The sequence below is a fragment of the Rattus rattus genome, chromosome 5, assembly GCF_011064425.1.
Source record: "Rattus rattus isolate New Zealand chromosome 5, Rrattus_CSIRO_v1, whole genome shotgun sequence".
Taxonomy (NCBI): Eukaryota; Metazoa; Chordata; class Mammalia; order Rodentia; family Muridae; genus Rattus; species Rattus rattus.
The window spans coordinates 126,085,882-126,112,276 of NC_046158.1; the positions used below are offsets into that span (position 1 = coordinate 126,085,882).

General features: G+C 43.6%; 1 protein-coding gene across 1 annotated transcript in view; it reads right to left on the minus strand.

The window, feature by feature from the left end:
• Ralgapa2 (Ral GTPase activating protein catalytic subunit alpha 2) overlaps window positions 1-26,395 on the minus strand; it is a 270,387-nt gene that overhangs the window by 220,077 nt on the left and 23,915 nt on the right. The window contains exons 2-3 of the mRNA XM_032904353.1: window positions 17,623-17,733; window positions 11,545-11,597 (exon numbers count right to left, since the gene is read on the minus strand). Coding sequence (XP_032760244.1) covers window positions 11,545-11,597; window positions 17,623-17,733 — 164 coding nt within the window. The remainder of the gene's footprint in view (window positions 1-11,544; window positions 11,598-17,622; window positions 17,734-26,395) is intronic.

Genomic DNA, 26,395 nt, shown 5'->3' on the forward strand with positions numbered 1-26,395 from the left:
TGTAGGCTTAAATTACCTCCTTTTAACTAATTAATTAATATTCTTGTGCCAGGTACCAAGAGAAAAAGACACCATCTCTGCCTTGACAGCATAATCTAAGGAGAAAAGGCAGAAATATCTTTGACCAGAATCCTTAAGAAAAGAAAGGGGTGAGCCTACAAGAGAAGGGCATTCCAGGAAGACTAAACAGTGTCCACCTCACCCCCAGAAAGCTTTTCTGCTGGTCTAAGAACTTCCAAGAGGTTGCCAATGGGGACAAGAATAAGACAGGTGACAGGAATGAGGAGGCAGAGATCTGATGAGGGTCCTTGTGAGAGTGCTGGGAGTGCAATAGTCCTGCAATGGTGACAGGCATGAGGAGGCAGAGATCTGATGAGGAGGGTCCTTGTGAGAGTGCTGGGAGTGCAATAGTCCTGGCGATGGGATCCAGAACTGCATTAGAGGAGAGCGAGCACTGGAGAGGTTGAGGGGAGAAAGCAGAAGAATGCTGCCTGGGAGCTAGTTAATAACATCCTCCTCTGCGGGACACAGCATGAGATATATAGAACCATGATAAAACAGGGAAACATTCCCATTATGCACTAACATATAAACTTGAAAACCTTCCGTCATGTATTAACAGTGCAATGTTTGAAGCCTTGGAAGCAGAAACGGGGTACATTCCGTACGTTTATCTTTTCACTTGCACATCATATCCAGGTCTAACCCTCTCTAAGAAAACATGTGCACTAGACGTTTCATAGCCCCTCAACTTAGTAACAAAAAAATCCTGCCATAGCGGTGAGCTTTGCCCCGAGGAAAGATCAGCTCGAAGAAGAATCTTCTTTGTACACAGGAAACTCACATAAAAGGTGACAGGCACACCCTGTAGTAGGTCTCCATTTCATGCAAGCGCCTGCTTTTTGGCTAAAAACTACCATGTCCTCCATCCTCTTCCACTTTGTGCTAGCATATCTAATAGGATCTCCTTTCCATACCAGCCTTTTACTTTAAAAAATTCACTTTGCAAGAACCTGCATAGGGGATGAAACAGAAATACCAACGCCTGCATGCAATGCTCTAACTTGATTCCTGCCACCTCAGAAACTTAAGATTTAAATGCTTCCCTCAATAATACTAGAGTACTACAGACATGCAGGCTACTGTGGGACTAGCCACACGGTCAAGTTCATCCATAAATGCCCTTGCTCTGCAGGATCAGCTACAGGGAAGGAAGGCTTCAAGCCAGGTCCTTCCTTTCTTCCTACCCAGTGTCACATACACATCAAACACTAGGTGTCACTCTCTAATAGCTACTGTGCTATACAACCACACAAAACAAGCCAGAGAAAATATACAAAACAGGAAGCATCTGTACAGCTCTCTTCTAAGTGAATATTTAAAAAAAAAAAAAAAAAGCAATTCATACAAACTAGGTGTCAACATCAGTGTGGAAACATTGTGAAAGGAGATGTGTTCTGTTCAAACATAACCACGCGCTCCCTTGTTACTGTGAATGTCCTGTCGTTAAGTCTTGGTGTGCTTTCTTCTATTATCTTATAAGGATTCGTGTGCATTTCCTAACTCCCATCTACATGATCTCTGAGGGTGTCAGTAACCACAGGTCAGCTGCTACCACAATGGGAGGGTAAGGCACCTTGCTAAGGCAGATAATCAATCACAAGAATGTAATTTCAGACTTCACAAACATCTTGTCTCCGGGTTCCCTTCCTCCAAGGAGAACTGAGTAATTCAGTATACTCTGTTGGGCCAATCCCAAGTTCCTCACCTCTAGATCCCAATTCATAAGAGAGGCTGCAGTCGTGCAGTGTGGCAGTTACCTTAGCCCGTGAAAGCAGATACCTTCACCCTGGACACTGGTCCTCTAATTCAAACTTTAACACACCACAATACAAAAAGCAAGTTATGTCCAAAATAAGTAAATATTTATATTTTCCTACCCTCCAGTTTTTTGAGTTCATAAACGAAAGCAGACATCAGAATGGAGGGAGGGAGGGACGGAGGGAGGGAGGGGGGGAGGGAGGGAGGGAGGGAGGGAGAGAGAGAAATGCCCCTAGTATCCAGTAAATGCATGCACCAAGGAGAGATTATAACAATCAACATTCAAGCTAGGGGTGGTATTCAGATCCAAAACAGTGTCAGAGGAATGCAAGCCAGCTTTTGCTTTCACCTTACTTGAAGAGATCCTAGCACAGTGCTGGAACAAGTCATGTGACTGCTTTCAGGAAAATAGTTCCAAGTCTCTTGCCCTTACTTTGAGAAACCATGAGAGGCTAAACTCACTCTCTCTACAAGCTCACCTGAGCAATAAGAACAAACCACCATGGAAAACTGCTAAAGTGAGATGTGAAACCCACTGCAGCCCTAGGCTGACCAGTGGTCACACAGTAACTCCTGAGCACAGCTATGGGCAAGGCAAGGCTTTGCAAATGTATGCCCTGGCTCTGATCCAGCATCCCCCCAATCTTTGGGAGGGAAGATAACGTACTATGTCACCCTGAGTCCTGAAGGAAAAGCAGATACCCGAGCCTGTGGTTACTCATGCCCTTCCTCTGTGTGCCCTTCCTCCGTGTGCCCTTCCTCCGTGTGCCCTTCCTCCGTGTGCCCTTCCTCCGTGTGCCCTTCCTCCTTGTGCCCTTCCGTGTGCCCTTCCTCCGTGTGCCCTTCCTCCGTGTGCCCTTCCTTTGTGTGCCCTTCAAGAAGCCCAGGTGTCACCTGTACCCACTGTGCAGCTCACCTGCTGCAATTTACCTCTCACGTCAGTGCTTCCCAGACCACCAAAGGAGGGACAGAGAAGAGACAGTGCCCTATACCGGGACGACAGAGCTCATGTTCTTTAGCTTGGAGGTAGAGGTAAAGGATGAAAGGATCTGCAGGTATGGTGGAGAGACACGGGACCAGGTAATTTGATTTATGGCTATATTAATGCCATTTTCATCCCAAAGCGAGCATGGAAACAAAAGCATGAAATCTGCATGACTTTTCAGCTTTATATTTCCAGGAAGCTGCTTTGAAGCCATGTTTCCTTGTTCCATGGAAGTCAAGCAATGCTCAGGCCACAGCCACAGTACCTTGGGACTAACCTGAAGCCCAAGAATTTACCCCAATTCTAAGACCCTAATTCTCAGACGTTCCCAATCCCAAAGGGACAGACCTACAGTACGGTGAAAATCTAACCCTGTGTTTAACAAAGTGGAATGACCTTTCAAGTGTAGTAGCCAAGAAACTCCATAGCTTCTCCACTATACATGGTATACATACATTAATAAAACAGGCAATTTTAAAAGGCTAGTCAGAGTCCAATCATGTTAAATTTTGTTTAGACACTTCAAACAGAGCTGCAGTTGCAGTGTTGAGGGTTAACAGACCTGTAAGAGACTTTGAGACTCGCCTAGTCCTACCATACCCTGTACCTCTACCAAAGGCATCGGCCTTGTGCTGTCGAAGCTGACATAGACCAAGATGGCTGAGCCTTGTAGCTTTCATCTAGCAAGGTCTAGGTGGGGGAAAATGCTAGTAACACAAAAGTACCAAATAACTACAATGAGGAGAGACTGAGACTTTAATCCAACAATAATAAATAGTAGCAAGTGCAAATCACTGTGGGAAACACAAAGAACTAAGTAATGGCTGCTAGGCTGAGCAGTTTTATGACCTCACTAAGAGGTTAAGGCATAGCCACATTAAGGACTAACAAATGGCCACACACTATGGTTTATTACACAAGTTCACTAGAAGAATGAGCGTTCCCCACCCCTCATCCCAGCAACACTTACCAGAAGAATTCAGTGATTTTAAACAGTACAAGAAAGAGTGGTGGTAAGAAAAGGGTTAAAGCCCCTGCAAAGAAAGGCACATGACTAATAGGCAGAAAGAGCAACCCAGGCATGTACATGGCAAAGTGGCCCAGGAGCTGAGGGAGCCCTTCCCCAGAGAAGGACTCCCCGGGGGACCCCAAAAGGCACACCAGCTGAGCCTCATTTTACAGACTAGAAAGAGCACATTTGGGTTTCTAGAAGGACAATGACAAGATTAAAATAGTCTAATCTGGGAAATAATCTTAATAAAATTTAGAATAAAGATTCTGAAAGTCAAGTGTTGCTTTTACCCGTAATTTCAAACTCAGTGATGTGTGTGAGTTTGGTGGGGAGGGCAAGTGTATAAGGAAGTCCAATGCCAGCGCATATGCAGGCTGCATAAATGAAACCTCCTCTCTGTGTGTTTTAATCAGATATGGGCAAGAGAAGACATTTCTTGTTATCAAATTTTCAAAGTTTTCTTCTTTCTTAACAATATACTTCTGTAAACCATCCAATTTCTTTGCTGGAAAGGGATGGCATTCAAGATGGCAGGCTGCTCTTCTATTAGGATAGTGTCTTATTTTCTGTATTCTTAGTGGTCTGACATCTATGGCCTCCCTAACGGGGAGAACTGGCCCCTGTAGAAAGGGCCTAAGACCAACCAATTCCAAATCTTCTCTTGTGCTCTCACCCTCGTCAGCGTCCTCCTGAACCACTCAGATATGACCAGCCAGCCTAGACTTAGCTCAAATGGCTCACCTCCGTATTCTAAACTCAGCTTAGTACATCTGTCTTGCCTTGGCCATTCTTGTAAACGTAAAAGGCTCCTGCCCTCAGTTTCCTCTGTGCCTGCTGATTTCACCTCTGGGTGATCCTCTAAGACCCTGTGTGCCATGCTTCCTGCTCTAAGGCAAGAGCAAGTATAATTAAAACCTCTCCTTCGTTACAGTCATTTTGTATCAGGGTGCCTAATCAAAACTGATTAAAACAAACCCTAGGTATCACTAAAACAACCTCCTGGGGGCTGCATCTAGATGGTTTTCAAGAGAAGACAATATGAACTTGAAGCCCCAGTCATCAGCTAAACATCAGCAGGCTAAACATCCCCTCATTCTCCTGTACTGCCACAGCGTTAAGAACACTGGTGTAAATTCTATGAGCTACTATCTGATAAAGGTGCACCCTGAGAAAGGTCACTTAACTCCACAGACCTCCCCACCTGTCTTCCCTCAAAGCTCAGAGAGGAAGATGGAGAGGTGGCTCAGCAGCTAAGAATACACACTGCTCTTGCAGAAGACCTGAGTACAGTTCTTAGTACACACATCTAGTAAAAATTCCAGAAGATCTGATGGGCTCTTCTGGCCTCCACAGATACTACAGTCATATGCATGAACCCCCACAGACTCATATACACATATGAACACACGTATATACACATAATTAAAAATAACGTCTTTAAAAACTGAGAGGTAAAGGGAATGTAGCTCAGAGGTCAAAGCCATACATATGACCACCACCAACACTAAAAAACAAATCTAAAAAGACATAATCTATTTCAAAAGGAAAAGACTAAATAGAATGGCCCTCGTAAAACAGATTCTGGTCAATGTAAGATGGCATTTAATTCATGTTCTGAGATCCTATATCTCTATTAAAATATTCGGTAATGATAGACAAATGTTTTTAAAAGAATAAAAATCTAGTCGTAACCACAATAACAATAAAACAAATTTTAAAACAGAAGGATGATGAGCATCTCCATGAACCAAGAGGATAGAAATCCTAAGTGGTACTACAAGGAAAGGTAGCCAAGTAAAGGCTCATGTGCTCCCAGCAGAGGCGAAGACAGATTTCATCTCTGTACAACCCTCCATAACCTGGAACTCATGACCTAAGCTGTCAACCTTACTCATCCATCACTTACTCACCAGAACACTGTACTGTCTGGCAGTCTGCTACACTGTCAAACTACCGTTCCTACTTTCAAAGCTGCCAAGCACTTTGCCCCTTACCAAGGTAAGATGTAGCTCTCTTACACAGTCTTCCAACATGTCTCTGTAACTCTCTTAATTATCTACTTTCTTCCAATCCAATTCTTATTTATAGAATATCCTTGTGCAGGGTCGCTTCTGTAATTTAACATCTTAATAACTCTACCTCTTCTAAAGGAAGCCTTCCTCAATTATTTACACAGTGATGAGTATTCACCTCAGACCCTCATAAAGCACTTCTAATGTAGGAAGCAGCAATGAAGTTGCTTAGTGCCCGGAATGAACCACACAAATTACAACTTGTAAAGCTAGAGTTGAGCATAGAACATAAACAAAAGAAATGCAAGTTCATCACTCACTCATATTTACTATGCAAAGTGAAAGCTTTATGAAGCTTTGAATAATATATATTTGTTCTTCTATATAGGCAACTAACTCTCTGTAGATAGTAATGTATCACTGATAGCTCCCTCCCTTGTGCAGTTTCTAGACAGGAAGGAAGGCATTAGACTTCCTTTGTGGGAGGGTGAGGACTTAGGCTTCTGAAGGCTTCCCACCTTTGGGACAACTAGTTTCAAGAGAAACAACAAATATGACTCTTAAAGCATTGCATGGTTTTGAGGACTCAGAGAAACTAACAGAAAGAGAAAAAAAAAGTTAATAGAAGAGACAAAAGCAAAAAAAAAGAAAGGACACAGAAGAATGATCTGTGATTTTCAAGCAAAGAAGAATGCTGGAGCCAAAGACCTAAGTCCCATACCAGCACTAGAATGGACAGACATCTGGTCCCTCCAGCCCCTGAGCCCCACCCTCAGGAAGTTGTGGGTATTCATCCTGAGACCCCATTAGTAATCCTCAAAGGAAGACAAAGTAGTTCTAAAAGAAACCACTCCCCCAAAGTGCTGTCAAAAGCTGGAACAAATCCATCTAAAAAACCACAAAGACTTAAAATTTTAATCTCTGTGATTCATATTAATCTTACAACATATGCAAGAAGCCACTGTGTTGAAAAAGATTTAAACTATTAAATACGTCACATATTAGAATTACCAGAAATAGAATACAAAACGCCCAGCATGAAGGAGGAGACAAAGTCTAACCAAGATGCTATCTGCAGTTGATAGGTACAAGAAGAAGGAAACTCAGTTTTCTTCAATCAACACATTCCAGGACAGGCCCAACACTCAGGAGTAGCTGGCCAGTACAAAACAGACTCCATGACTGTTGGGATTCTGTTGTTCTCTGGGGTGGAATTGGAGTGCCTTTTTTTTTTTTTTTTTTTTTTTTTAAGAAAAGAAAGAACATGAAATTGATTAGGTAAGGAGAGGGTGGTTCTGGAAGGAGTTAGGAAGAGAAAAACGGAATCAAAATCTATTATATAAAAGCCTTTAAGAAAAAATTTAAACATATGAAAATTAAATCATTACCTAAAACCATAAAAAATATTTAAGTCCTTAAATGCAAGGCAAAGTGTTAGTCCCTGCAAAACCTAGACCTGGAAGACAAAGGAGTCATCAGCTGATCGATGCAGAGAAAAACAGAAATTTGAAAATTTAAAAACCCATCTGCTTTTTTTAAAAATAATCTGACCAAACTAGAAATGGAAACAAATTTATGTAATCTTACAGAGTGGTCACTAAAAATTATAGAATATATTATTCTTATTGGTGAAACATGAACATGAGCAAAACTCTTTTAGGGATAAAAATATAATGATTACTTTTATCATTTCTATTTGCAAATGTACTATAGGGCTGTGCCAGTGCATTAAGTAAAAAAAGCAGGCCACTGCAAAGGTTGGCCAGCATCCACAGACAATCAAAGAAAACAAAAATCCCCTATAGACCAAATGTGGGAATTGAATGAGTCATACCTACCCACCGAATCCAGCAGTGTGAATGGATAAATCCGAGCTAAATTACATTGTGGAATAATGCATTAGAAATGATGCTGAGAGCACTAGACAAGTCATAGGTGACATGAGGACACTTCTGTTACACTCAAAACCAAACTACACAACAAATTACTCAAGAGCACATGTGTGTGTGTGCATGTGTGTGTGTGTGCATGTGTATGTGTGTGTGTGTGCGCGCGCGCGTGTGTGTGTTGAGTAGTAAGCACACACCAGCACAACATATATGCAGAGGTCAGAGGACAACCTCAGGTGTCAGTCTTCTTCTACCTGGATTAAGACAGGGTCTCTCCTGTTCACTGCTGTGTATGCAAGGTAGCTGGCCTGAGAGCTCCTGGCAGATCTCCCACCTCACCCTCCAATCTCCCAGTAGGGGAATGCTGGGATTTTAGACACTTGCTTTACAGTATCTGGTTTTTCAAGTGCGTTCTGGGGAGTCCCAGCTCAGATTATCAGATTGTGTGTCAAGTGCTCTACCCACTGAACAATCATCCCCAGCCAAGTAATACATTTTCTCCCTCAAGACAAGGTCTCTCTATGTAGCTCTGGCTATCATGGAACTTACTATGTAGACCAGGCTGGCCTTGAGTTCAGAGATCCACCTGCCCCTGTCTCCTGAGTACTAGGATTAAAGGCATGTATCATTACAACGAGCTCAGTTAATACTCCTTTTAAAAGGAGAAATAAGATGTTTGGGATTGAATGTGTCCAGAAGTGAGGAAGAGATTATCAAGGAGGAATACCTCCTTTTAGTATTAGCTTCTAGTCTTCAAAATGGGGCAGGAAGCTGTCAGGATCACGGAATTTTTATCAGGCTTTGTAATGTTAAAATGTTAGATTATTTGGTAAATTTATACCTTGGTACAGAAATAAATGAAATTAGTGAAACATGCAGTAGTTAACAGACTTCAGCCAGGGACTCATTATTAATGCTCCCTGTAAATAACTTCTTTGCACAGGCTTGAATCACTGGAGGGCAACCATAGGAAATACAATGAGCATGACAAAATAATGCCATGAGGGACAGATGCCATCCCTGACCCCTTGCCCTAGCCACCCGTGGCTGGGGAGAGGGAAGGAGCGGTCCTGTCCCCAGGGTCATGAGATGGGGAGAGCTGGCCCTGCCCCTCACCAGCTGCAGAACTGGAGGAAGTTGGCCCTGAACCTCACCTAGACAACAAAGTAGAACTGCCCCTGGTTGCAGAGACTGCAGGTGAGTCAGTCAGGAGGGGATAAGAGCTAGCGAGCTGGCTCTGCTCCTTGCCAGCTGTGGCATTGGACGAGCTAGTCAGAGGAGTGCTAAGGAGCTCACCCTGGTGGTGTGGGTGCTGGAGAGCTGGCAAGATGACCAGCTCAGATACCTCCCCAGGCCCATATCCAGGACTTTGAGCTGGCGCACCCCAACATCTATCATGTCATAACATGTCCCATGACATAATTTACTCCATTCAAACAGCCCCTCACAATTCACCCAGTGTCCTTTCCTAGCCTTCCCTCCAGCCAAGTCTGCACATTTGGACTTTCCTTACAGTCATACGCTTTTCTTCACTGGGTTGGGGAGACAGCTTAACTAGAAAAGTCCTTTTCATACAAGCACACATGGTGGTGCCTGCGTGTGATCCCAGTGTTGGGAAGGCAAAGACAGGAACACTCCTGGAGCTTTCTGGACAGCTAGCCTGCCATAATCAGGGAACTGCAGATTCTGGGGAGAGACCCTGGCTCGAAACAGAAACAAAAAACTAGAGTGATCACTGAAAACCACCCAAGGCTGATTTCTGGCCTTCACAGATATGTATACATATGTGCACACACACATGCACACACACACATAGAGGTTATCTTCTTAGAGCAAAGCATGCACACACACCTCTAGCTATGTATAAATGTCACTTTTATTTCCTCAGATGAAGTGATGAGATGAGAGCTGTACCCAAGCTGCTTGAATACAATCTTAGGCTGAGCCCAGAGCATTTCCTTCTCTAACTATCCCAGCCCCAGGCCTGGAAGTTTCTAGCCTCTATACGATATAATTTTCCAAGCTGACTGATTCAGTCCGGTTTGGCTTCCGACTGAATTGTTCTGCCTGACCTCATACTAACTTTGATGATATATTCTAGTCTTCTGGCTCTTTATTCTCTAGCTTATTCTGTCAAATCGTTCTCTGATTTATCACTTTGCCCCTCAATTAGATGTCACTTTCAAACATGACTGCTTCCTTCTACAAATTAACTTTTCCTTCATTGTCAGGGATTAAGCTGTATACTAAGGGCATGTCTGTATTCCAGACAAAACATACTGTAATCCAGACTGTGGCTGCATCCTGGCAGGATCATACAAACCTAGAAGGTCTTTGGATGTGACCCCTCAACAGAGCAGCCATGTTGCTGGGTAAAATTCATTTACACTGTAAGTGAATTAACATTCAGAATTTATAATCTAGGGGCCAGCTATGTGGCTCAGTCTATAAAGGTGCTTGAGTTTGCTTCCCAGAACCCACCTGGTGAAAGGATAGGACAAACTCCCCAAAGTTGTCCTCTGACCTACACATATGCACTGTAAAAATGCACATGTACACACCCATTAAATTAATAAGTATTTCTTTTAATTTACAAGTTATTAATTTATAGGCCAGGCACAGTGGCATACACCTTTAATCTTAGCAGTTAGGAGGTAGAGGTAGGTGGATCTCTGTGAGTTTGAAGTCAACTTAGTCTACACAGAGAGTTCCAGGAGGGCCAGGGCTAGGTAAAGAAACCCTGTCTTGAAAAAAAGAACAAAAGAAACCTTGTAATTCAGCTGAGCCTAGTTCTCGTTTCCATAATCTAGCACTTGCCTGCACATTTAAGCCAGAACTTTGTACTTAACACACCAAAGACACTGCCAAAAGCTGGATGTGGTAGCATATCTCTTCTCGCTCAAGACCGGTCTGTGGCACATGGAGTTCTAGGACAGCTAGGGCTACATGAAGAGACCCTCAAAAACAAAACACCCAAAAAGCTGCCAAGAGGCTGGCAAAATGGTTCATCAGGTAAAGGCCCCCTCTATTAAGCCTGACAACCTGAGCTCAATCACATGGTGAAAAGAGAGACCATACTGTCACAGATTGTCACCTTACCCTCAAATGCTTGCTGTGGAGAATGCTTGTGGCACACCTTTGCACATGTACACAAATAAAAGCTAACTTAATTTTAAAAAACACAGCCAAAACTCATTCCAACTTTAAAGAGTACCCACATACACAGATGTAGATATGCAAAAATTCTAACTCCACCACTAGTCAAAAATAACTTATGGAGGGACTGGAGAGTCTCCATAGTTAAGAGCTGCACTGGCCACTCTTCCAGAGAAGCTAGGTATAACCCCAGCACACGCCTGGCAGTTAACAACCATCTATAATTGCAGTCCTAGGGATCTGACACCCTTATCTAGCCTCCAAGGGTACTGAACATACGCAATGCACAGACATACATGCATGAAACACAGCCCCATCCATATGCATAAAAATAAATAACTTTTAAAATATTATATATATGTGAGAAAACATGTCAGATTCACATGTCAGTAAGACAAGTCGCCTGAAGTCTGTGAGATAGAGAACATTTATGCAAGATTCACATAAAAGTTCATATGGAAAGAAAAACAGCAAAAGCTATTACTATTTAAAATTTGTCTACTCTTCCAACTAGTACCTTTACATTGAGATGTTCATACAAGGGAAACACATACACATTTTTTAAAAAGAAAAATCATAAAGGTCAACTAAGGTATCTTATTTCTAACAAGGATTTTAAAAGCTATAATAATAATAACAATAGCAATAATAATAATAACCAAAACTTACTTCAAAAAGAAAGAGGATGGAGTCCAGCTCCTCCCTTTGTGACTTATTATTCCCTGGAAATTAAGAAAAAGAAATCAGTCAACATGCTAACACTTAAGGTTTAGAACGTCACACACGATGCTGAAAAGCATCTTAAATGCTGGAGACAAGCATGGAGATCTACTGGGAGGGGGAGGGGCACTGCCAGGAACGCATAGACACTGAAATGGCACATCAAGTCCCTGTCAGCTGCAGCCACCCCTTATTCTCTTATACAAGCACTTCCTGTGGAAGTGTTTTCTAATGGTTTTCCAATGTGTTTTCTAAATGTCTTTTTTTTTCCTTTCACTTACTCATGGTACATATCACTCCTGGTCACCCCCCTCCCACAGTCCTCCCCTCCTCCCCTCCTCTAATTGGTTTCTTAACTAGGTACTAAAGTGGCTCAAAGTACAGTAAAATGAACAGGAAAAACAATGATATTAACAGTCAAAGAACACGGACATCTATAGAGAAGAGTCTGTCTCCTCCATTGTACAAATTCACACTGCACTTTTTCTTGTTTTGAGACAGGGCTTCATTGTAGCCCAGGTTGGCCTCCAACTTGCTATATAGGTAAGGATGACCTTGAAGTTTTGATTCTGCTGCCTCTACCTCCCAAGTACGGGGATCACAAACGGTATACCACCATACTGGTTTATGTGGTGCTAGAACTAAAGTAGTTCCTGCATGCTGGGCAAACACTCCACTGACTGAGTTACATCCACAGCCCCACAACACCCCTTTGATAACATAAGTTATTAATAATACAAAAACTGCACCACTTACCTCCAGAAGGAGCTACCATTAATTGCCCATGCTACACCTCATCTAACTTAAGAATCATCAGGGAGTAAACAGCTTTGGCCTCTTAGACCTCTCCTGCAACGATCAGACTCTGTTGTCACAGGCTGTATGTAAATGAGTGGATGTGAGTGTGTCCAATGAAGCCAGTGTGGCATGGTGGCCCACAACTGTAATACTAGTAACGAAAGGGGAGAATCACCAGGAGTTCAGGGCCAGCCGAGGCTTCACAGCAAGAACCTCTCTCAAGTGCAATAACGAAAGTCAACAGAGCGATCAGTTCCAGGCTCCTGACTAATTAATCCTTATAGCTCTAAGAAGCAGTCATCATTCATTCACTTACAAAAACTGTTTTTCAGGAATTCTGTTGGGCCCTGGGGATAAAGGAAGCAAAACTCCCTGCCCTGGGGAAGATTACATTTTGGTAAGAGGAGGCAAAGTATAAATAAGTTAGAAAATCCATGAGCAAAGCAAATGAGGAATATTAAAATCCAATATGCAATCTGATTAGGAAAGGCAGAAAATGCTTTCCTGGAAAAGTGACAGCTAGACAACTTTCACAAAGTGAAAGCGACTTTACCCCGGGCAAGAAGCAAGCCATACAGAAATATGAGGGAGCCGCCCTCCAGGGATGTGGACCAGACCAAGTTCCTGTGGCTGAGCATGCTTGACAGGGTCAGGAAGGCCCTGGAGGCTACAGCAAAGATGGGGACATTGGAACAGACAAGCTTAGAGAGTAGGTGTGGCAAAGAAGGTAAACTAGAGGCAGGATAGTGTCACTACAGTGACGTAGAGGATGAAAAGCCATTGCAGCGCAGAGCTGTGATTATAAATCATGATTATAAGTCATAGCTTCAGTTACTCTCTTGAAAAGAAACTTGGAGGTAGAAGAAAGCAAAGAATTGAAGTAAGGAGACCTTTCCGCGGCTAGTGTCAGACTAGACGAGGATACTGGAAGCTTTGGTGCTAGTAGTGTAGGTGAGGAGACAGGACAATGACACTTGCTGGAGAACCAGATACAAGGTTTTGTCCTGAATAACTGGAAACTTGAAGTTACCATAAAATGATTTCATTATTCGTATTAAACATTTTTCCTCCTTTTGGGGTACACTTTCCAATTCTATACAGATTGCACTAAAAGGAAGAACTTCCCAAAAATCTCACCCTGCTCCTATTGCTTCATCACTGAGTCTTAATGAGAGCTTCCATAAGGGGGCAGGGCCCTCGTCTTCCCACAGCGATTTCTCTTTCGGTATCCCTTGAATCTGGACTGCCTCATGATAGCTTTTGATCAATGCGACTCTAGCAAATTTGAGGCCTTTTTGCTGATGCTGAGACTCTGAGGCCGTCCTGCAAAGGAACCCACTCTGGCCTGCTGTCTGGACGATGAGTATCTGCACGGTTCTAGAACCAAGGCATCTGGCCAACTGTAAGATGTGTAAGTGAGGCCATTCAAACCAGCTGACCAAAGAGCTCAAGCTAGGCTAAACCAGAAGAACCAACCGGAGCTGAATGGTGGCTGTCTCAAGGCATTTAATTTGGGAATGTTTTTATACAGCACAAACTAACTGATACAGTGTTAAAATTCCACAATTTTCTAAAAGAATGGATGTAAGAAAGGTGAAAAATGAGGATAGAGGAAAGGGGAATGGGGTGTGACAAAATAATTTTGGAAAGGTAGCTTTTTGGGGATTTAATATCTTAAATTTCTTCATTGATTTTTTTTTTTTTGTTTTGTTGTTTTCATTTTGGCATGCCTGCATGTGCATGCTTGCGTGCGTGCGTGCGTGCGTGCGTGCGTGCATGCGTGTGTGTGTGCACGCATGTAGGTGTGTGTTGAGACAAGGTATCACAGGTAGCCTTGGCAGACCTCAAACTCACTATGTAGACCTAGCTGGCCTTGAACTCAGAGACCCTCCTGTTTCTGCCTCTGGAGTGCTGGAATTAAGGCTTAAGCTGCCACACTCAGCTCACTATTTTAAATGTACAAAACATGACCCCTTTCTCCTCCACATACCTGTAAAACAAAGTGGAATAGAGAAAAACTACCAAAGGGAATTCAGAGCATTTCATGTTTATAATATCTACCCTTTTACTTAGTTAACTGTTTTTTAAATTTTTTATTAGATATATTTCTTTACTTACAATTCAAACGTTATTTCCCTTCCAGATTTCCTGTCCATAATCCCCCATTCCCTCCCCTCCCCCTTCCCCATACAGGTATTCCCCCTATACATCCTCCTTATGGCCCCCCATTCCCCTGCACTGGGGGTCCAATCTTGGCAGGACCAAGGGCTTTCCCTTCCCCTGGTGCCCCAACAAGGCTATTCTCTGCTACATCTGCAGTTGGAGCCCTGGGTCAGTCCATGTACATTTCCTTAAGTTTAAGATTTATACCTTACAAATCTGACATAGAACTGAGAAATGCCTTTAAGAAGATGCTGGCATCCCAGGCACAGGCTACACAGTCTAATGTATACATACTAGAGCCCCAAACTCTTGGTAGACTCTGAACCACCTGCTGCATACCAGAACCCACTGAGGACTGAGCCCATACCCCTTCCCCTCCACACACAGGGCACACTTCTGTTTGATCACAGCAACTGGACCACTTCAGGAAGCCCTTCAGTTTTTCTTTCTTATCCCAAAAGGTCTCAGTCAAAAAAGCCACTCTGCTCTTGCCCGTGTCTTTCTACTGTTTATCTGACTCTCTCAACCCCTTCTCCAACACCCATACTATCTGTTACTTCTCCATCTGGTTGTCCTCTCCTCGGGCTGTAGGTGCAGCCTTTCGCAACTCTCCCATGACCACCTTAAGACAGGCTCCCTTACACATCACAGCGCCAAGAGTGCTTTCCCCAGTTCTACAGTCCACTACTCCATGTCCACATGTCAAGCTTCTGACAGTTCCTCACCAAGAACTGTCCTCAGGTCAGATGTGAGGTCTCACTTCCTAATCCCACTGCATCTCATCTTTCTGCATCATCAGGTTTTCTGATCTTACATGCCTTAATGAAATCTTTCCCCTGGGCTTCTGTGACAACATAATTTCCTAACACCTTTCCACTAATATACCTATCTCCTCCCCTTTATTCGGTGACTCCCTTTTCCTTGATATACTTTCGCCCTTGGCAACAGCAAGCTTCTACCCACTTCTCCCAAACATAGTTCACTGTTTCCACTGCCCAGCCAACACTTACTCCTGAGTGTCCCAGAGTACCTCAAATACAGACTGGTCAGAGCTGCCTTCATCCTCTTACCTCCAAAATACCTTCCTCCTCAAAGGCTCCTGCAGCCACAATGATACCTCATAAGTCAAACTGGGAGCCTTTGCGGTTCTTTAACTTTTCTCTCTCTTTTGTATTCAGTCTCCCAGGACCTCTTCTCTTCCCTTAACCACCTCCTTGCTCTGTCAGTCCTCTCCAGTTCTCAAGTAGAGTAGCAGCTCTCACATGGATGACAGCATCAGCACCCCACCCCCAACCCACCTACGCACTCACCACTTAACAGGACTCTTGTCTCAGAGGCAAATGTTTTTAAGGGCTCTAACTAAAAATGAAATCCCGACTCATTAGCCTGGAAGTCAGGACTCCTGGCAAGCATGACTGGATTTCCTACACATCTCATTCACATACCTTATGTCGCAAGAAAAAGATACACACGGCCCAAACATGCCCTAAGGACACTTTACTGCCTTTGCTCAAGCTCTGTCCTCCCTGTGCAATGCTGTTCTCCACTTCAAATCCACCGTGAGCCCTGTCCAACGCCTACAACCTGCAGGCTGAGTTCACCACCTGTGACTAAACCTGATCAATCACGCCTATGTAATGAAGCATCCATTAAAAAGAATCTGGCTTAGGGAGACCCCAGATTGTGAAAATGAAGGTATCATGGATATGCAGAGTGGTGTTTCCCAACTCCATGGCAAGGACATTCCCGTGTTCAGGGCTTTCAGACCTCACACACAGCTCTTTATCTGTCTGTTCATAGGCACCCATTAAAATCTGTATTATTCACAAGTAATGCAGTAAATGAACAAAAATTTTCTAACAAATATAAATAAGGTTGTCTCCCCACATTCTGCCAGCAACTTCAGCAAATTAACCAACCCTGAGAAGAGAGCAGTAGATTCTTGAATATGGGCAGCCTGTCACCACACAGGCAGCAACCCAGAACCTGCAACTGGCCTTAAAGGTGGGTAACCTTGTGGCACTCAGCCCTTAGCCGGCAGGACCTGAACCTATCTCCCAGCAGCCTGGCAAGACGGAATGGAGTTAATGGGCACCCACAGATGTTTGCTGAGATGTTCATAGCACAGTGCTGTGCTGAGTTGGCCTGAGAGACTGGGAACAACACTTTCCTTTGTTTTTCTTAACGGATTCCCCAAACAGATGACATGAAATGGAAGAGCAAAGATAGTGATGGCAGCTTCCCCTTGCTGACCAGGGTCTGTGTGCTACCTCTGGGCTGAAATCCTAGTGTATCGTTAACCTGCATCTTGCTGACAGGGGTGGGGGAGGGTGGACACCAACACAGACAGGCCAAGTAATGCTCAAGGAGAAACAGCAGGAAGGGTGAGGATCGTCTGGCTTTGAAGCTACGCAATTCCCTCACCAAATTCCCCTAGCTGCTTTGTTTTCCAAAGATGATTTTACATATGGGCATAAGATGCACACATATGTCATGTGAGCACGTATGTATGTGAGCATACAAAGGAAACTCACGGATAACATAGAAAATCTCTAAGGACAGGATGTATGGACAAAGGAGATGCTTGATTCTCATCTCACATCCCCTATTGGAATTTGACTTTGCCGTTGTGTTTTGTTGTGTTGGGCTTTTGTCCTATGGTCTCACTATGTAGGCCAGGCTGCTCTTGACTTCATGCTTTTCTTGCCTCTGCCTCCAGAGTTCGCGGGATTATAGCTTGTGCCACCAAGCACTGCTTAAATCTGGATTTTTTTTTTTTTAAGTGTCCATGTATTGTTTTCCTCCCTGCTCCCTGATAATTAAATGAATTATCCCTTTGGGATCCATGCCTTCTATGGGTTCCTTCTACTTTCCCTTTGGCCATCTGCTGTTCAGTTTACACCTGTGTGAGGGAAGATGCAGGGAAAGAGATGCCAACCAGTCCACTGGAATGATGGCTCAAAGCCTGGGAAGAAAGAAAACTTAAAAATGCAGAACTTGTAGCTCATGACAACATAACTTCCGAAATTTCCTGAGTGCTCAAAAAAGAGCTGTAGAAATGCTTACCTTTTAACTTCAAACTATTTTCCAGTGTTATAAAATTTTCATAGAAGATGAAATATATCTGAGAATAGTTGGTCTCAAAAAACTGCTTAAGATCGCTTGCATCCACATTATCTGAAAAGAGAAGTTTGCATTTGCGACGTTATTAGGATTCGTAACATTTTCAGAAGTGAAAGAAAATAAAGCTAGTCTTACTGCCCCATGAGACAAAACGAAATAGTGTTCTCATTTGGCTATTCACCCAAGAGAGCTCTGACCCGCACTGTGGGCACTCACACACGATGTCCAGAAAACTGTAAGGCCCACCCAGGAAGGCCAGACCTCATGAGGGAACAGCCCTCACAGACCAGCTAAAAGCTTGGAGGAAGTGCATGGGTCTAGGGAGTTTTCTTTGGGGAGAAGGAGACATGGAGGCAAAGAAGCAGCTTTGACAGGGGTCTCAAAGAGGGGCCGTTCTGTGGACTTGTGAAAAGCAACTCATGGAGGTCTTACAGAGACCAGCCCCTCCTCCCCACCACTACCACAGTGCAGGCCAAGCGACCTAGTGTGCACTCCCAACACATCCCTGCAGCCACATGTACCCTTCCCCCACTCACCTAGGCGCCCTGCCCTCACTCTGCCTCGATACTGTGGATCATGTGTTCCTGTCATGACACAGAGTTCTACTATGAGCAGGGACTACATGCCAGAGAGGGGGTGGTACCTTTACCATTCCCACTGGGGGTCCTTCTTTCTAAGGAACTGATCAGCCCAAGCCAAAAAAGCAAAACAAAACAAAACAAAAACAAAAACACTCATGACAGAGGCTGTCCACTTTCAACAAGCCTTTGTCCATTCCTCTAAGCTCATGATGTTGCTTGTGCCCTTTGCAAGGTCCTGCCATTGGCATTAATGCTTTAGAATTATATATCTAAGAGAAATTGGAAACATTCTCAAAATTCTAAATATTACTCAAGAGAAGAAACCGATGCTGCCATTCAATGTGTAGCAGAATAGTGTTGCCTGTGTTTGCAGTCCTAACTAATACTGTAAATCATTGAGGCATGCTGCTCAAGTCCATACAGCTAGCAGTGACAGTCAGCATGGATCTACAGACTGACTTCCTTTAGTTACCATATAAAGCCCCTTTGTGTAAGAATTAGTACATGTTCTTTAGCACATAAGATGTTTATCAAACTCACATGATCTGTCAATTTCATATTATTTTTACAGCCCAAATAAAACATCACCAGAGATTCCTAGATTTTACCTGGGTGAGTACAGGCAACAGTGAAACTAATATCATCAACAGGAACACTATCATTTGTTTGTCCATGGACTTACTTACTTGCCTATTGATTTATTTAGAGACAAGGTCTATAAGCCAAGCTGGCCTGAACTATCTAGTGGAAGTGTGATTGTCTCACACATTCTAATCAAGCTCTACGAAGTGAACTACATCCTCCTCTCTAACTACTATCATTCTTAGGAGCAACATAGTCTTTCCAGGAAACCTTGACAGCTTTATTCAGAATCTGCCTGTTGCAACATGACATTTATGTTCTAATGGCCTCAGGATTTCCTGCTTGTAGGTATATAAGTGGTAGTCATTATCTTATCATTGACTTTTGTACAGCGTTTCTTTTATTCAATTGTTTTAAGAAAATATCAGTAAAATTTTGTTCTAGAATCAGAGATATAGTGATGTATGAATGGGACTGTAGGTTCTGTGAGATCAGGGACTGTATCTAACGGAGAAGACCTGATTCGGTCAAGAATCCAGCAAGCCCTGGGGAATGAAGCTGTATGACATGCCCCAGGACAGGGTGAAAACTAGGTAAAGTCACACAGGGGAGGCACAGACAGACTGGCAGGAAGGACTGTGCATGTTTTAACTACAGTTCAAATTCAGTGGCAAGTCTGTCATTAAATGCCCTTTCTGTAGAGGACTAAGCATGGGTGGCCTAATCACCTCTCGCTGTCAACTGAAACACGCCACCCTACTGCCAGTCTGTCTACATCTCTGCTGAACAATTATCCCTAATAACCACCTCCACGGCACACCACTGTCCCCTCAGGCCCTACACTCCACCCACCATGACATCTTTCCAGTCCTCAAAGTTCCCGAATATGTATGGGTCCCCCTTATCATCTGGCTCGACTCCCAGATCATCCTATAGCTGGTTTGCCCTCATCCTTCAGAAATGGGATTGCTCACTAATACTTCAAATCCACAAATGTCCCAAGAGTCGCTCTGTACTTTTCATCCCATCTACTGCCTTATTCCTTGGAGTGAAAGGGCTTCAGACTCAGGGAGCCATAAGGAACATCACTGGGCATCAGTGCATCCCAGAGAGTTACTAAATGATCAGTACTCTCCCACCGCCTTACCCCCTGATCCCTATTCCCTCCAAGACATTCAAAATACCAGCAACCAGAACAAAGACAGGCCTCAAGAACTTTGAGGGGCTTCCATATAAATCCCAATGCTTACCTGAAGCCAAAAATCCAGATAGCAGCCACCTTTCTCCCTCAACCAATCAGAGTCTTTCTTATTGATAATAGCTTAAAGTTCTCAGTGGCAGGACAAATAGATATAACTCAAGGTCGTCCAACACATAGTAAACCAGAGCACTAGCTAACACAATCCATTTATCTATACCAGCTAAGGACTCCTCGCTGTCCTGGGAGTCCTCATCAAAGATAGCATTAAAATGGGCCAAAATACCAACTTACTCAGTTACGTCTGTATCTTTTGTGACCCTCACTAGAACAGAAATGCATGAGGATAGGAGTTCCACCTGCACTGTTGACTGCTGCCCCTTCTACCCTAGGAAGTAACCTAGGGTATAGGGTACCCATTTGTTAACTGAATGAGCAAAGTCTGAACATCAAATGTTTTACACATCTAGACCAAGATCCAGAGAATACAGAGTAAAGATAGGTGTTAGAGGAGGGACTGGAGTTTAGCATCCTGAAGGGAAAAAAAAAAGACTGGAATAAAACAAAGTATTTTTAGCAAGGCTAATGGTAAGAAGCACAGAGATATAAAGGAAGGGTTTGCTCAGGGCTGAGGGACTGCTATAACCGCAGACTTTGTTTAGATGGACTTTTTTGGCTAATTCATTCACTTATTGTGCCCTATCAATGCCACGTGATTGTTTTCCTAGTGCTTAGAAATTAAGAGCCAAGGCCATCAGGATATACAGGTAAACATGACCACCAACAGCAGGGTACCAAGGCTGAAGACCCCTTGGTACCCTGAGCACCAAAGCAAGGGTCAGACAACCCTGTACAGGCAGGTTAGGATATCAATAATGCATAAATTTATGGTCTACTTTATGCTTTACAAGATATTTCATGAGTTATTCTATTCTACTCTCCCTACAACCGTGTGAAGTCGATGGAGCAGTATGTGGGGTGAGAAGCACCCTTAAATGAAGATCTCCCCATTCACTGTCCAAAATAACAAGTTAGGAAGTCAGGGCCTACATAGGTAGAATTCATGCCTGAGCTTCTGACTTCAAAGCAAAACTAGAAGGTGGATCAGGAATTTAGAAGAAATAAATGACACCCTGGGGATGTGCAGAAAAAGAACAGGAAGTACACAAAGTAAGAAGGCAGAGCAGAGTGAACAACAGTGGGGGGAGAGGAGCCTCAGGGTCTGCTGAGGAAAAGGGAGGGGGAGGAGAGAGAGGACAGGGCCAGGTGGAGACCATGCTGACCCTCTGGCTCTGACAAGGAAGCTTGCTTTCTGTCTTATTACCATCATTCACCTCAGCCAAGGACTTCTGAAAAACCACAGGGAGTCAAATGCCAGCAGCCCTGCAGAGCTTGAGGTCACTTCTAAGCTTCTGAAGCACCCTTTGTTACTCACACTACTTCAACACCAGCAGCTAGGCCACTGCAGTACTTTCCCATCATCCCTCAGTGCACTCCTTCACTAAACCTTATACTGACGGCTCTTTCTCCACTTCTACTTGGAAGTCAACAGAAAAAGCAAAGGGCAAAACCTTTGGAGTGGACTGTCTGCCTTCAAGTGCAGGAGATAAATGCAGTAAACACTGTCTTCAATTTCATGTGAAAACCAGAACTAACAATGGTCCCTATACTGCAGGGCAATGGTGACGAGAAAATAAGCATGTACAAGAGTGCTTGTAGGATATCAGTTGTCATCATATAAATGTTAGTTGTTTTTTATAATTACTTAGCTTCTGGCAAAGCTCTCTTACCAGGAAGAAATAACACAACCTCACCTATGTATGAAGCCATCAAATTCAATGACTCAGAAATTCATACACTTAATGAGACCATCCCATTCTAAACAGTACTCAATACCAACTCAACAGTAAATCCTGCCAGCACGCATACCGTGAAACCGGGCCAATTCGCCTTCCATCTTTCTACACATAATCCTTCTCAACGACAATTCTATCACTCCCCAGTAAGAACAGTCATCCCAGAGTTTCATGAGAACTTGCTCCAGCAGATCGCTGTAATACCAAATGAAGGGAAGCCTTCAGCCCTCTCAGGACTCAGCCTCCTTCAACCACACCCCAGAGCTAAGAGCCACTTAGTTCTGGACATGTATCTGGGTACACTTTCTATTTCAATCCAATTTCCTGGATAATGTTATTGAAAGCCAGATGATCAAAACCAGAGACTTGTGAAAAAAGACAAGTGAAGAATTCAAGGTGACTTACTAAACCAAACAACCATTTAGAAACACTTGGCAAGAAGAAAACTGGAGGCCATGACGGTGACTCAGCGAGTGATTTCCCACAATACTAAGGGCTGAGTTCAGACCCCCAGCACCTATGGAAAAGCCGGATGAAGCACACACCTGTAACCCTAGCCCTTTTGGGTAAGTCAGTCAGATCTGGGGGCCTGCCGGGTGGCCAGTCTAGCTGCATCAGCAAGCTCCAGTTAAGTGAGGGACTCTCTCTCAAGAAAATGGAGAACGATGGGAAAAAAACACCAAATGTCAACCTCTGGGCATGGACAGAAGGGTACATCTACACACAGGGTCATATACAAATACACCATATGCACACATGGGGGGGATGAGCAAAATAATAAATAATTAACAATAAACTAGGCAGACAGCGGTTGAAGTTTTTGTCAGAAATGTATGTCACTAGTGATAAGCCTCGTATGACTGGCTTTATTGGCCAATCACATCAGCCTGAGAGGATGATATGATTCTGATTTCATCTTTAAGTAATTACCTAGGTTATGCCCTCTTTCCTTCATGGTGGACAGATGCCACGCACAGCTGCACCCTGACACAGACTTTCTGTCAACAGAGACTTGTCCTAGCCTGAGTTAGGGAAGGACCCCTCGTGACACCATCTTCTCCGTCTGAGTTCCTCCTCCTGCCATAAAGTGCCGTAAAGTGTCAGCGTGGGCACACACCAGGAGCCTATCCAGGAGAGACACCAACTCTGCCCCAGGAAGCCTCTCCAGACTCAGCGCCTCACGGACACAGAGCAGGAGGTCTCAGAGCAATGACTGCACTTCCATGGTTGATCACAAACACATCTAAGCTATCATTATTATAAGAAAACTCCATCCCTGAAAAATGAGTTTTATATGAAGACTCTTAAGATGTTTCCTATACTAGCTGTGTGTGAGGGATGATGCATATAACTCCAGTGTTTAGGAACATGAGACAAGAGGATCGCCACAAGTTCAAAGCCAGTCTGAAGTACATAGTGAATTCTAGGCCAGTCTGGGACACGAATTGAGACTTTGTCTCAAAAACACAAAAATGTAATACTAAAGACTACTATGTTTCCTGTACTTCCTATATACAAACACAAAATCCTTATGTAAGTAGAAATATAAATTTATGCAATGGAAAGCAAAACTTAAACTCAGATTTAGGAGCCTAAAGGATTCTGGGCCTACAACAGGTGTGGGCAAGATGGGATCACCCGGTACGGGAAGGAGCGAGAGAAGGAGGCTCAGCCCTTTATCCAAGCCCTGTTTTTCTCCCCAAGTCATCTAGCAGGAAGGGACCACAGCCTGGCTACGCCCTGCTGATGTCAGGTGTGCATCCGGCTGGCGCGCCAGCAGAACTCGGGCATGCGGGGGATAACCTAACCCCTTCCTAGGAATAAACAAAAGCATTCCCGAAGACCACAGCAAACAAGAAAGTGCCTCATTTGTAAAATCAGAGCAAAACTTTTTACAATAGTGGTCAAAATTATTCCCAACTAAGAAGACAGGATGATGGCTTCTACTGTAAATACAAAATAAGTCCACAGCCATAACATCCCAAACATACTCAATCTCATCTAAATACAGAATAAATAATAAGACCTACTCTACAACTATTAAATTCTAATTATTTTCAAAATAATAGCAACATAAGCATTTGTTCATCCCTTAAACTATTGTGAATATTCATTTTATAAAATTAGTTCATATCTATACACCAGGTTTATTTAGGAAATATATTAGAAAGAAAGAAATCTGGTCCCCCCCCCCCAAAAAAAAAAAAGCAAAGCTTCTAAGCTTCCTACTATATTATTTTCAAATGAATTTATATCAATTTCTCTTTTACTTTTAATAAGTAAATTGCTTGACAGTGAGAATGATGAATTACTGCCACACTTATTTACAGAGAGATACTATGACTGCTATGTCCAACACTTATGTGTGGAGGTCATAGGATAACCACAACTGTCAGTCCTTGCCTTCTGCCTTGAGACAGGGTCTCTTGGTTGGTCACTGATGGCTATCCCAGGATGGCTGGCCCACACAGACTGTCTTCTCTGCCTCTCATCTCACCTTAGGACACTGGGATAACATATAAACACTACATCTAGCTTTATGTGAGTTCTGAGAACCCCTCAAAAATTGTGCAGCAAACACTTTACCCCTAGAGTCATAACCCCAACTTTGGCACAAATGAGTTAATACAACCAAAAATTCACATTTCAAAAATTAAAATATGTACCGGGGGTGGTTCCACATGCCTTTGATCCAAGGAGGCAGAGACAAATGGTTCTCAGTTTGAGCCCAGCCTGGTCTACACAGCAAGTTCAGGCCAACCAAGGCTGCATAGTGAGTCCCTACTCCAAAAACAAAATATCCCCTCTGAGCTACCAGTTCCCTTTATCTCTCAAAGTAACTAAAACACAAAGTTCTGATTTCAACAGTTCCAAAGAATTTCACAAAGAAAACCAGCATACAACATTCTTAATGAGCCTGTGCCTTCCACAGATTCAGCCTTGAGCTCAGCACACAAAGTAGCCCAAATCTGGCCCTAACTCTTACTGTTAGTCCGGGTTCTGTCCAACAGTTTCAAATGCCAACAGCAAGTTCTTGAGTTGCTGGTGTCAAAGTCGGATCCAAAACAAACCCCACCTCTCAACGTTACTCTGCTATGCATCTCAGTCCTCCCTGCTGCTTCTCATCTCTTTCCCCCCATAGCGTTTTCGGTCTCAGACACTTATGCAATTTCTATGAAGCTTTAAGAACCAGAAGACGAATGTTTGTTCTTTGTAACACATGAGACTTCATATTTCAGCAAAATCCCCAATAGTACTTCCAACCTCGTCCACTTGTAGACACTAGACATATTGGATATGCAATCACATCCTAAGTCATTCAGTATTAACTAATAATGTACTCAGAATAGTTCTGCTTCCTTTTAATCCCTTCCACCCAATGGAACAGGACTTCCTCCTAGTTCTTTGTGAAACATCATTCCCTCTCCCTCACTTGGCTACCATAGACTACAGGTCCCTAACACAGCCCGCCCACCTACAATATCCAGTAAAACTCAGCAAATCTCCTTTCCTCTCTTCCACCATATTTTTAACAGTGTTCTTCCTTCAGCTCTGCCTGAAGCCTGGCAATCCCTTCAGACATTTCTCTTACAGCCACAGACAAGGCCTTTACCCTCCACCTACACTCATGTGGCACTACAAACACAACCCCCTGAAATCCCAGCACACACACGTGTGCGTGCATGCATGCATACACACACACATACACACATACACACACACACACGCATGTGCACACACATACATGCATAACAATTTCTAGGCCATTCTGGTCCTTCTCTTCTCACATTTACAAAAGGCTCCTTTGCTGTTCATCACAGAACAATGACCACCCCATCCCCAGCTGGCATGGTACTCTGTGTCTTACTCTCCTGTACACTCTCCAGTGACTGTAGGGCCTGGATCCCTGTTTCATTACAGGTGATTTCAACATGTACACTGATGATGCCTGGCTTCCTCAGTCCTAATGAAGTTGTCAGACACTCCACTCCTACCACCCACACCCACAGCCAGAGCCTGGACCAGGTGATTACTACCCACCTCCTAAGCCTCGGTTTCACATGATTCTTTCTCCTACTCCCTGCCATTTCTTATCTTTCCTGCCCACTCTTCAACCCTAACCCCAACAACTCTTCAACCCTACTGGCCCATGAATCAAGTCTCAAATCTACCATCGTGTCACTGTCCATCTTGTCCCAAGTCCTCCTTTCCTTTTGCTGCCAATTTAGTTGCCATGTCTCTTTTTTTAAATCACACTTCCACTTACTTGGGGAAGGGGAGCACTCACAAGTGTTAGTATACAAAATGGACGTCGGAGGACAACGTGCTGGAGTTGGTTCTCTCCCTCCATCCTACAGGCCCCAAGCGCACATCTAGTTATCAAGCTTGGCAGCAGGTGCCTTTACCCGCTAAGCCTCGAGCAAGCCTCACTCCTCCATCATCCCTCAGTCCTTCCATCCTTTTGTTGTTCCTTCACAGTCACCCAATAAAATCGTAAT